The sequence below is a fragment of the Anser cygnoides genome, chromosome 4 (genome assembly GCF_040182565.1).
Source record: "Anser cygnoides isolate HZ-2024a breed goose chromosome 4, Taihu_goose_T2T_genome, whole genome shotgun sequence".
Lineage (NCBI taxonomy): Eukaryota > Metazoa > Chordata > Aves > Anseriformes > Anatidae > Anser > Anser cygnoides.
The window spans coordinates 6227362-6240136 of NC_089876.1; the positions used below are offsets into that span (position 1 = coordinate 6227362).

At 49.7% G+C, this 12775-nt stretch overlaps 1 protein-coding gene across 12 annotated transcripts in view; it reads left to right on the top strand.

Moving 5' to 3' along the window:
- REEP1 (receptor accessory protein 1) overlaps nt 1-12775 on the top strand; it is a 66693-nt gene that overhangs the window by 19355 nt on the left and 34563 nt on the right. For 2 of the 12 annotated variants that reach the window (XM_066995566.1, XM_066995569.1), the window contains exons 1-4: nt 1129-2190; nt 6483-6555; nt 9512-9588; nt 11471-11591. In XM_066995566.1, the coding sequence (XP_066851667.1) occupies nt 2129-2190; nt 6483-6555; nt 9512-9588; nt 11471-11591 (333 nt within the window). In that variant the 5' untranslated portion in view covers nt 1129-2128. Of the gene's footprint in view, nt 1-1127; nt 2191-6482; nt 6556-9511; nt 9589-11470; nt 11592-12775 lie in introns of those variants that run through there. The other 10 variants (XM_066995563.1, XM_066995568.1, XM_066995564.1 and 7 more) reach the window with 9 other exon arrangements.

The window sequence follows — 12775 nt, forward strand, 5'->3', positions numbered from 1 at the left end:
TGCTAATGAATTATTTCTTCTCCTCCAAAAAGGTCTGAATGAAGCAGAGGGCTGCGAAGGGCTGGGACAAAGCTCAGCGCTTTCTCCTCTGCTCCCGCCGAGCCGAAGGACCGACAGGGGAGGAGCGGCGACGGGGCGAGTGCCTCCGCTGAGGCCCCCGAAACACTATCTCTCGCAGGCAGCTGCTCAGGGCCTCGTGGCATGTGCCAACACAGCGTTCCTATCGGCCCGCAGCTTCCCACCGACGGCTGGGGGGCCCCACACCAGCCCCGCACGCAGATCCTTTGAAATTTTGCCTCGGTGGCAAACAAATCCCCCTTGCTCCCCAGCAGCCCTTCTCCACCGGGCCGGGCAGCGCAGAGGGGAACAGAGCAGCCTCGCGACCCATCTACCTGCAGTAAATTCGCTTCCTAAAATAGCTGCAGAGCCGTGAGGTATTTTTATGGCAGTCACGCAGCCTTTTTCTGTCCTGAAGGGCTGTAAGGAGAGCCTGGAGTTGTTAGCTTGTGTGCAAACTGGTGCAGTTCTGCCCGAGTCTGAAGACAGCCCGGAGCAATAGCTGGGAAGAGGGACGTAGCTGCTTGATCTTGGTTGGGTTTGAGGTCTGACACCGAAGGGTGTCGGTGTAAATGTCAGCACTGTGCGATCCTGCACTGCTGGTAGGTTCAGTAGCAGCACTCATCAGGTGCATTGTCTTAACGACCCCGATAATTCATAAGGTCTCCCCATCCGTGGTGCATTTTAGCATTTCTGTCTGCTGCGAGTCGAGTGGGGAAAAGGAAATCACGTCTGCCATCCTCAGCCACGTCCCGACGGGGGGATCTCGAAGCCAGTAAATGTAAGAGCAGTGTGAAAGCCCCAGGCTGGCCAAGGCCGCTCTGCCTGCCCGGACCCCTCGCTCACGGCTCTTCACCTCTTTGTGCCTCCCGTGTGAGCAGTGCCCTGGCTGAGCCGGGGAAAAACGTGGCGTCAACTGGAGAGGAGCGTGCTCTGCTTTGGGAGGATCAAGAGAGCTTAAATTAGAAGCGCCAAGGACAGCCCTCGCCCCTGCTATTTCTGCTGTAAGGACAGGCGGGCGGCCCTTTGCCCCGCAGCTTCCCCAAGAGGAGCAGATCGGTTTCACCAGCCCTTTGGTTCCCTCGGCCGGGTTGAAGCGTGCAGTTCGCGTCTGCAGACGCCGAAATCTCCTGCGTGGAAACCCGAGTGGGGACAGTGCCAGCTGTCACCCCCAGGGTGAAGGGGACGGTTCCTGGAGGCACCGTGCAGGACGCATTCTGCTGCAAAATGACCACGAGGGATCTGCAGGAGCCATCGCCCAGGGAATACCAGCCTGGAGCCTCCTCCTCTGCAGCTGGTGCTTCCCGGGCCCCAGTCCCTTCGTGGCTCTCAGGGTTTGGCCTGTCAAGTGACCCCCGTCAGCCCCTTCCCTGACCTCGTGCCCTGCTTATTTTTGCATCTGCAGCTGGTGGATTCAAACCGAGGACCCCGGGCGCAAAGACGGTGCCGTTTATTTTTAATCCGTGGCGCTGTGCGAGCGTTAATTGGGGCTGATAATCAGGGACCCGAACCTACTGGCACCCTTCTCGGCGGTTTCAGCTAGGGATGCTGGCGTGGTGACAGCTCAGCTGCTGCTCCGCGTGCAAGAAGCATGCACCAGCCACTGAACATGCTGAGGAAATAGGAAATATTTCAGCAATTCCTACACGTGTCCATCCCTGCGTTTGAGCAGAAGCTTGTCGGCTTGGCTGCTGGGTGCCGATGATAGGCAAACATGAGTTATTTGGGGGAAAATAAGGGCTGTTGTGTTTAACGCTACGATGTACCAAATGTTTGGGCAGCTCGACCAGCACGGGGGGCACGGTAATTAGACGAGCACAACTTGGATGGCTTGGGATGCGGCTGGTGCTGTGCGGGTATGTTTGTAAGAGCAGGCTGCCGTTCAGAAAATACGGATATGCAGGTGTTTCTGGAGGTTTTCTCAGTCCTGGTCAGTGCCTGTGGGAATTGCTGAGTTTGTCCATGTGTTTCAGTGGCTGCTGTACCGGTGTAAGTTAGTGTTACACGTACGCGGCTGTAGGACCAGGCCCCTGACGAGGAAAGTAGCACCGCCAAGTCATCAGCACTCGAGATGTCGTGTGAAGCCCTGCCAGCCCCTCGCGCCAGCTCCGGTGCCGCTCCCCAGGCTGTAAGGTACGCGCCGTTAGTAGGAGTATTGTCACATCCTCTGAAGGTCAGATCGCTGCACTGGGAGAGCCACAGAAGGAAGAGGAAGGACGTAATAGCCAGGGTGGAGTGTGGCTGTGCTGGTAAGCGGAGGCAGGAGGAGGTTTGGTGGTGGTGCAGCTGCTCCCCTGCAACGTGCCAGAGGCTGCTGAAGAGAAGCCAGCAGTTCAGTTGCTTCAGTATTCCCCCGGTGATCAGGAAACCCCGTGATACAGGAAGCTTTGTCCTTTTCCTGTGTCATTTAGTGGCGAACTTGAATAACGAAAACAAAAAACAATCCCAATCCTATGTCGTGTAACTACATAAACAAATACAGTTGGCTCCACAGATTAACTCGGCGTGATAGAGTTTCTCCCCTCCTCTTTGTCTCAGTTCTCTTGATTTAGTTGAGCATCCCCTCAAGCTGCATCAAAAGCAGGAGCAGTAGGGGCACCTGCATCTCCTTTTCCACGCTCTTTGGGCATTTTGGTGCTTCCCTCTTCTGACCTCAGTTGTCTTTGCTGTAGGAGAAACGATTTGCAGAGCATTTAGCTGCTTTTATGGATCTTCCCCAGTGCACTTGCACGCACTTTCATTGCCCTTCTCCTTTCCCCTTCTGCATCTGTTGTGTCCCTTTGGACAAACACCGACCACAAGTGCACACAGCAGTCCAGACTGGGGCCTGCTGCTGATGTGCCTAATAGGATTATAAGATTTTCAGCATTAATCCTTGTCCTACTCTTTAGGCAGGCTAACCTTTTCCTTAGATTTTTGCCTCCTGTTGCACAATTAGCTGACTCTTCGGCGGTTTCTTTCCAGCTGCTCTTCTGGCCTTTTTCAAGGCAATTGCAATGGGTGTGGACCTCTTCCTACCTCACTGACAAATGCCACAACTCCCTTGCCTTTTCCTACACCCTGAGGGTGTCTGCTATCCCCAGCCTGCAGGGATTCACCTCCGTAGCTTTAGATACAGCAGCTGCCGTGCGAAGCTCTGGGGGTCCCTGGCTGGCTGGTCAGGATGCCTGCTTCTGCTTTTGCACAGGGGGGTGAAAGGGCCGGGGCTTCCCAGGTACACGGCTCGGTCAGAAGAGATCTGAAGGATGGAAATGGGTGGGGAGGAGAGGCTGGCTGTCTTCGTAGCCTGGCTTCCTAAGGAAACGGGGCGTAAGCAGTCTGGTTTATTCCACTGCTCCCAACTTGGATCCGCGGAGCAATTTCAGCCAAACCAGGTGGGTCAGAGAGGTTTCAAATATTAAGTTTCTACGTTATGCCGAAAGATCAGCTGCTCGTAGCAGTGTCCACTGGGAGGTAAGAGCTGCCGTGCTGACTCCGCAGTAGTTCAGGGAACGTCAGGTAGAACTGGAGCGTTGCAGAAGAAGATTGGAGGCACGAGGAGGACCTGGGGAGCAGCAGGGGTGGAATTTGTGTGGTTTGGGCTGCTGCCCCTCAGATTTGGGCTGCCACAGTAACTTCGTCAGGCAACAGCGTGATTTAGGGGCGATGGGTTGGCACACAACGGAGAAACAAGGAGCACGGGAGGCCCAGCACATGGGAGGAGACCCAAGGAAGAGCAGAGTAAGAAGCTGGTGGCACTGCAGCCACTAAAGGAGAGGGGGGACAGAGCGGGACCTGCTAAAGGACCAAGCCAAGGGTTGGTAGGAGTAAAGGTTTTCAGGCACTGGAAGGGGAAGGTGGGAATATTGATCAGCAAAGCACGCAGGGAGGCTGGAAGGGAGACTTAGACAGGGAATGGCTTAGTGGCTCGGGCGGAGGGACAAAGAGTCAGGCTTGTTTGTGTGTGTGCTGTACAGAAGGAGCAATTTGGCAGCGGTTCGAGTGTGGGGATGGAGGAAGGCAGGAATCAAAGATAACTAATTGCGCAGGAAACTTGGATGAGGGGGAAGAGACGAGTATTGTCTTCAGCAGAGGGAGGAACTGGGGGAGGAGATAAAGGGCTGATGTGTGTGTATGAGTTAAATCTGCTGTACTCGAGCCTGATCCAAAGCCTGGCGAAGGCAATAACCTCGGAAGATGCTGGAACACGTCCGTGTGCAGGTGTTTGTCTCCGTAACCCTGAGCGGGCCTTCCAGAAATGCCCGACCATCTTTCGTTTTCAGTTTGCGCGGCGTACACAGAGGTGAAGTGACTCCGGGCCACGTAGTAAGCTGCAGCAGCGACGGGCCGGGATCCAACATTCCCTAAACCAGCTTTCAGGCTGGTGAACCGTGGCAGTTGTGGATGTCCTTATATGCACACAGCACGCTGCAAAGCACATCAGTCAAACTCGCGATCTCCAATTTAGGCAGGGCACATCGTCTTATTACCGCTCCTTTGCTTTGCGTATGCAAAAGTACCGCAGGGTTTCCTTCCCTTGCAGGAATTTTTTCAAGTGTTTATTGTCTGCAGCTAATTCGGGTCTAGCGATCCCATAAACTGTTTTGCTTCTTCGGGATCCAGTTACTTTCTGTTTCCAGCATAAACCGAGGAAATGGATATCAATCACTCGGTGATTATTTGCAGGAAATAAAAGCGTGATACAGCAGCCTGGCCGGGCCAAGAAGGAAGGGCAGAAATGTGGTATTTTTTCTAAGCAGAGCCAAAAATATTATTTATGTCTTTGTCCATTTTTTTGGAATATTGTGGATTTTTTTTTCTTTCGGAGCACTAATTCCTTGGGTTAGCTCCTGCTGCCATTGAACTCGGAGGGAATATTTGTTATTAGCTTCAGTGAGAACAGCATCAAGCCACTGTCTGTGTGTTCCTCCTCGCCTTAACCGATGTTTCTTAAGATATTTCAAGGGTGAACAATGCAGTTGGTTTCCCAAAATCTTTCTGAGCATTCGTATCTAATCCTTACAGATAGCACGGCCCCTGTGGGCGCGAAACAGGTTCGGAGCTGTTTCCAGCAAACCTTTCTGAAGCCAGTGTGAAGCCTTTGTGAAATGCTCATTCCCCTCACCTGGTAGCTGCTTTTCTGAAGTCTGCTTTGTGCTTCAGGTTTTGCTAAGCTATGCTACAGCGGGCATGATGAATAGCAGGCAGATTGTCTTCGGTCGCTGCTCTGGAAATCAAGACGCGTGCTGGCTCACTCCCTTTTTTCACAAATACCTTCTTGAGCTATGGGAAGTACAACGGCACGCCACATCCCGGAGTATTAATTTTTAATGTCTTACGCACAGTAATGGACTCAGCTGTAATTACGGGTCCCGCGGCACACAAACACTCCTGGCAGAATGGAAAAGACAACTGCGGCTCCGCGCGGCTCCGCAATTAGGGGCTGAAGCATTGATCGTTTCCATTCCCAAGAGCGACAGAGCCAGCCATATGGATTTAAAGCAAGAGCTCCGGCGGAAAGGGGGGGGATTTGCAAGCCAATAAACGTTCCCCTGCAGTCTGTTAAATTCAGACTTTGCAGCATCATCCTGCTGCAATGAATAAAACCTGGGCAGGGCAAAGTGGTTCTGACAAGCCTATGCCTACGTCGAGAATAATCGAAGTGAATACGCAGCCAGGCAGCGATGCAGAGAAGAGTTAGGATAGAATTTTTTTTTTTTTCTCTGCGGTGCTATTTTTAACTTAAGGATCCTTGTTTCTTTCTTACATGAAATCTGGAAGCTGACAGCCCCCCTTTCAGACTTGGAACTGGAAGGAAACTATCTGAAAGGAGATCTGGGGGTTTTAGGGGTGGTCCTGTTGGCATATCTTGGGCAAATTCCTCCTTCTGTGATGAGCTGAAATGGACTTTACACAACAGTGCAGAGTTATTCTCTTTAGCAGGTTAAATGTAGGATAAGGCCCCAGCAATCAAACCCTCTGGCCAGTGCCACTTGGATGCTACTTTGTTCTCTACCAGCTTTTCAGAGTTCTGAATAGAGATTTTGAAGGGATTTTAGATAAACAAATCTCGTTTTGTCCTGCCTCTGAAAGCAATATTCCTGCATTCCTGGTGTCACACTGGATTATTTCAAAACCAGGTTTTTCATTTCCTTTTTAAAGCGTGGTGGTGGTCCTTTTTTGTGTGTGTAACTCATAAAGTACAGCTCTAGAAGCCATTCCAAAAGGAAAGACAACCTGAATTCCTCAATTCATGTCAATGGCAACATGTTCTCTGAATGCAATGGTGCAAAATGTGCCTTGTCCTCTACTTAGTGCACTCAAGCTTAAAGTGGATCCTAACATTTTTTACTAATGCAAAAAATACATTTAACAAATCAAAAAAATAATACTTGTCTGAGAGGAAGTCAATTTAATTATTTTTTCCTTCTCTTTTTTTTTTCCAGGCTTATATTTGGCACTCTTTACCCAGCGTATTACTCTTACAAAGCCGTGAAATCGAAGGACATCAAAGAATATGTGAGTAATGAGATCTGGGGCTGTGCTGCAGGGTTCGTTTTCTAAGATTGCTCCTGACCACCTTGTAAAGGTGTCACCTGTACGCTGGGAAAGCTCGCAAGGGGCTGTCTGTCCTGAAGGTGGACTGCCCGACTGCTAGGCAAAGTCTCAAATAAAATGACTTGGGTTCCTGCTTCTGGCTCCTCTGCCGGATTGGTGCGCCCTTTGACAAACGCATGCCATTTCTCTGGTGGTGCGAGCTATATGCAGCAGACATAAAAGGCGTTTGGCACCCCGAGCTTGGCGTGTTTTCCTTTGTTTCTGAGGAGCAGTATAAATCAAAGCCTTTTCAAAAAGCCTTGAAGCTTTAGCTGCTCATTCAAAACAAGGATCAGAAGAGGCAGCTTGAAGTGCCTATGACTGAATCTGCAGACAGAAACATCCTTCCTTGTGGAGTGACCTATTTACGGACACGGCTGGCAGCTGGCTGTGCTGTCTTGTCCTTTTATTAAAAAAATCTTCCTGGGCTCCCAGTTTCTCAAAGCAGAATTTAGGGAAAGTGAAACTGGGGAGAATCAGAACCACTTGGGCGCTGTTGGAGTCCTATAGGATTTGCACAACCTAGCCCCGTTAAGTTCGCTGAACCCAGCTCAGCTTCCTGATCCTGACTTTTCAATCCTCTTAGCATCCCAGGGGTAACAAGGCCATTTTCTCCTCTGGGAAACAGCCGAGATGGCTATCCCATTAAGTCCTTAGTGCGAGCTCAATCTGGGGCTCACCGTGGCTGCTTAGATTTTTCCTTTTTATTGTTCATCAGATAACAGTTTTTGATATTTTGAGGATCAGAAGTGTTCCAGAACACATCAGATACTGAAGGCAAAATGTCCCCGCAGCCCTTGTGCAGCTGTGCTGCTCCAGGTTTGTGCACCCCTGGCGTGGAAGTGCTGAGATCCCCAGTGTCTGCCACTGATACGCAACACCTCCATAAGTCCCTCCTGGAAAATTTTTAGTTTAAGGGTCCAATTCCTGTTAGAAATTCAATTGCAAAAGAGGAACTCACATATGAAGTCATGACCCAAATGTGGGAACAACTGGTCCAAGACCTGGTCTACACTTAAAATTGTTTTTCAGTTGGCACACCAGTTGTGGAGGTAGGTTAGTCAGCAGTCTGCTTAAAAAGAAAAAAAGCTATTTACACTGACACAGTACAAACCCCCATGTACTAGTCAAAACTTCTATCACTGTGGTTTATTTTTATTCTGCTTAGTAACAGCCGTTTTGATAGATGTTGTTTTAGGCCGATCTAGGCCCATCCACACCAGATCTCGGGCAGTGTTTAAAAGCTTTGCTGGCATTAACGTGGAGCTGACAGAACTGTGCTGGCAGCGAGGCTTTGAGGGAGTCACAGTTATGTAAAAAGTCTGGCAGAAGCTGCCCTGGGAAGACAACTCTCCCATGCGTTTGGCACTGCCACTCTACTGCTGTAACACTAAATATAAATATATAAATATAAATGCAGGGGGAGCAGGCATACAGCTGGGTGACCGGTGCTCGGGGAGTAATTTCAGTACTTGTAGCCAGATGGAGAGACACTACAGGCACTGTCCCCACTATCGGGAGGGGCCGGAGCAAGCCGTTTCAGATTTATTGCCATCTCAAGTGTCCTTCCCCAGGGCAGCACCTGGTTTAGGTGTCCCTCTTGCGCTGCCTTCTTTCCAGCCTTCTCTCATTCTGTTGCAGTTATCCCAGCAGTTGGTGTTGGTGGTGATGTGTTTTTTTTAAATTAAAACAGAAAATTCCATAGGAATATACATTTTTAAATATAACCAACTAGACAACAATTTCAGTTAATTTAACAACTTTTGTCTTACCATCGTTTTTTCTTTGGAGATGCAGATTCTTAAAGCTTTCTGAACCGTAGCTTTTACAATTTTTGATTGGAAAAAAAATGTTGAGGGAGGGCAAAAAGTTTCTCTCTCATCCCCAGTACTTGGAAATTACTCCTCACATCCCCTCGGTGGGATGTGCTGCAGGAGAGGAGCACCACGTTGCTTGATAAGAACGAGTGGAAGTGCTGATGGCATGAGGCGGGTAATGTTTCTTTCCAGCCCTAGCAGAACCAGTACCGCAGACATCAGGATGGCTTAGCTGTGCCTCTAAATTTCACTTACTGATCAGTGACCACAATCCCCAGGTTCTTGAATTTCTCAAGACACTGCAGCTTCCCTGACCAAGTCTCCAGAGACCCTTTCCACGTCTGTCGCTGTCAAGGGAGTCAAGTGCAGTCACCCTAGGTGAACACAGTGACGGCACAGCGTGTGCTTTTGCCACCAGTGTGAGGCAAAATGCTCTCACCTAAGCCCTGAGCAGGGGATTTAAGCTGAAGCACTTGCTCTTGTCCCTGCAATGTCCCTGCTAAGGGTATGTACGTGGGCAGGCACCCCTGCTCAGCTGCTGCATGCTAATTCCGTGAGCTGTGCTGCCATGACTGTGCTCCTGAGCCCTGGATCGTGGGCTGGGCAGTCACCTCTCTGCCTCCTCCTGGATACTTTCCCCTGCCTGTAGATATTATGTAAGTAAGTACAATTTGTCTTAATTGCAGTTTAGTCCACACCCTAGTACTAAGCTTTGTTGTTAAGATGAGCCAAGTGAGGTTTTTAATACCCTGTGACAGGGCTGTGGTCCTTTCCTGGCCAGTGGAGCTTCCTCTGTAGGGACTCTTCAGTGTGTCAAGCTGTCCTCCTTGTCATGAGACCAGGCCCAAAGGCCAGATTCTTCCTTCCCAAGGGTTTGCGTGGAAATCTGATGTGTGTTATGAGGTGGGGAGAGCCCTGGCTTCTTGAAGTCCGTAGGGATTGTTAAATATAAAGCTTTTTTTTCTGTGCAGGTTGGTCTCTGCACTTGTGCCTGTACAAGATGCTTTGAGGGTCTTGGGGCAAAATGGCTGTTACTGAAAGCTTCCTGTTTCTTTTGCCAGGTCAAATGGATGATGTACTGGATCATATTTGCGCTCTTCACAACAGCAGAGACATTCACTGATATCTTTCTTTGCTGGTGAGTACCACGTGGGAAGGAGTCTTTGAAATGAGCTGGAAAGAAAATGGAAATGATAGTAAGGGAAAAAACGGAGCCCAAGAGCGCGCTGTCTCCTGAACTTGGGATTAGCACCTCCAGGTGCACAGAGGTGTTTTGCCTAGGAAAGCCATGTTTGCTTTCTCAGTGCTGTCATGAAGTGGAAGAAAAAGGGTAGAACCCCTCAGTAATATCTCCTTAGTAAGAAATCATTATGGGAGTCTCTGTCCCCTGGCTTTAGGAAATAGGCCTCTGTCAGATGCACATCTGATGGCTGAACTGGATGCTCACGGAGATCATCACATAAAAACCAGTAGCTTTAGCTACAGGCACACTTCTGGGCTTGTGTAGATGTGTCCTACTGTAACTACACTGACTCTGGGATCAGGCAGAAACAGCCCTGCAGCACAGGACTTTGCTTCTAGGTTTCTGCATGGGTTGTTGCTCTTCAGATGTCTTGCCAGGCCCTTTCCTGGGCAGGCTGGGTTTACAGTTCGATGGAGAACGGTGACAGTCCTTACTGCCGAGGGCTCGCTAGTGCCAGCGGAGGGATGCTGGTGACCTCCGTCAGGGTGAGAGCACATGAATGCCCATTTACCAGATTCAGTTCCTTAAATTTGGCTGCTCAACTTTGGAAATGTTTTTTGCTTCACTGCCCTTTTTAGTAAAGCCTCTTCTAAGCTAGGGGAAACCAGTGAGCTCCGTAGACTTGAGGCTGAAGGTTTAACGGTGGTGCATGGCCCCCACCACAGCACTGCTTGCCTCCAGTGAGTCCTCCCCGCCAGAGAGTCGGGGGGACTTGGCAGCATGTCAGATCCCTTGAAAAGGAGATAAGACATTTTCTCTTTATCTGATCTGCACACAGATCTACCTGCCCTGTGCTCATCTGGAGTCTTTTTTTTATGGAGGATGTATGATATGGGTCTCTCTGAAGGAATTACAGGGGTCTTGCCCAGCCTGTGAAATCAAGTATGCCACAGAGATCCCCACGGAGGTGCAGGACCAATTTGCCAGGTCCGTGCTCACGGCGGAGCATCACAGAGGCCCATTGGGTCAGGCCTGGATGCTGCGTGGCCCGGCTGGCTCAGTCGTGGTTTAACACACGGCCAGCTGTTTGCTTGCTCCCTACCACAGTGGGAAGGGGGAGAGAATCGAAAAAGGTAAAAGTGCAAGAACTCGTGGGTTGAGATAAGGGCAGTTTAATAGGAAAGAGAGAAGAAAGAGTAAAAAAAACAAACAAGTGAAGCACATTGAAATTGCTCACCGCTAGCCCAGCCAGTCCCCAAGCGACTCTCCCCAGCTTTATTGTTGGGCGTGACGTTGTATGGTGCGGGATAGTCCTTTGGTCAGTTTGGGTCAGCAGAAAAGAGAAGCAGAAAATTCCTTGACCCAGTGTAAGCACTGCTCAGCAACAACTAAAACATCTCTGTGTTGTCAATGCTATTTTCATCCTAAATACAAAACACAGGGCCATACCAGCTACTATGAAGAAAATTAACTCCATTCCAGCTGAAACCAGGACAAAGCAGAAAGGCAGAGAGATGAAAGGTGCATAAATATATCAATGAAATACCGATCTGTTGGTTTGCTCTGTGCTTCCTCTGGCAATGCTATGGAGGCAGCATCTGTGCTCTCTGCAGAGGCTCTTCCAGACCATTAACTAATGGCTCTGATAGCTGAGTAAAGTTAGGACTAGCTGCGATGTGTGCAAAGGTGAGAGGATGTCTTTTGGTCTTTGGATTCTTTGGTGAGCAGAAGCTGCCCAGAACTAGACTGGCCAGTCCCACTAGACTGTGCTGAGCATCTCTAATCAAGAGCAGTGGTTGAACTGGGAGAGGACATTAACAGCTCTTTTTTCTTCTAGGTTTCCATTCTACTATGAACTCAAAATAGCTTTTGTAGCTTGGCTGCTGTCTCCATACACAAAAGGCTCCAGCCTCCTGTACAGGAAATTTGTTCACCCAACACTGTCTTCAAAAGAAAAGGTAAGCCCAGGTGCCCAAATCCTGCTTGGGTGGAAACAATCTGCAGTGCGTTTGCTCCATCTTCATATCACTCCTTTTCATTGAAGGACTGGGAGCTGCTGATTCTCTTCCCCTGTCATTTGATCATCTCTTTTTGGTCGGTGTTTTTGTCCTTTGTGGTGGTTGTTTTTTTTAAATACTGGCGTCTGTTCAGCTCGCTCACACATGTTAGTTCATCTTCATGCACTTGAGAAGCTGGGAGGGAGGGGAATGAAAACGCTTCCTGAGCTGCTTTGCACGTACTAGCTGAATATAGCTGGAGAGCTGTGTTGTGGCTGGACATAATGATTTAGAGAGGCAGGGTCTGGCAGCCAGGGCTCCTTTATTTTGTTCCCAGCTCTGTGCAGCAATGAGACAAATAGTCCAGCCTGCCAGAAAGGGGCTTAGCAAGCACTTGCCTGGCTGGGAGAGATGCAGCTTGTTGAAGTGAGGCACGTAGCATGTTGAGGTCCTGGTTTGAGAAATGGCCTGCTGAAATTCACGATGTTAATTTCAGAGGAGACATCACAGCTTGAATCATTTGCCTGCCTAGGAGACTCCTGTGGCTGTGAACGGGACTTTGTCAGGCAGATCCATTTGGCTCACGTGAATCTGTGGGCTGAGAATAGCTATCAGTCACACATCAACGTACACACTACCAAGCAGTGAATAACCCTTTCCCACATTGCCAGCTACGGCAGTGAAAGATCTCTGTTTAAGCCATAAGCAGTACATGAACAGTTGTATCTCGGTCCTGTCCAAGGACAGTGGGGATCAGTCCCCTTTTTGCTTCCTGGGAACTTCTGCTTAGGCATCTCACAAACAGCACTCGTGCATTTTGGGTTACCACCTCTTATCTACTAGAAATAGGGGAGGGAACACTAATAAGCCAAGAGCTTCTCACAGTCTGCAGCTCTTGCTAACCCAGCACATCTAGTAGCTAAGCACTGAAACTCATTGTCATCCATCATCATTCAGACCCCTGCGTACTGGGGTGGGGAGCACGAGGGCAGGGACTTTCCCTGCATGTTGAGCAGCACCGAAATCCAGAACCCCTGAACCAACCATTTCCATGGGCATGTTGGAGCCGAACACTGCAGTGATGTGCAAAGACATCTCAGATCCTTCTGAGAGCATCAGTCCTGGACTCAGGGCAGTAGAGCTGC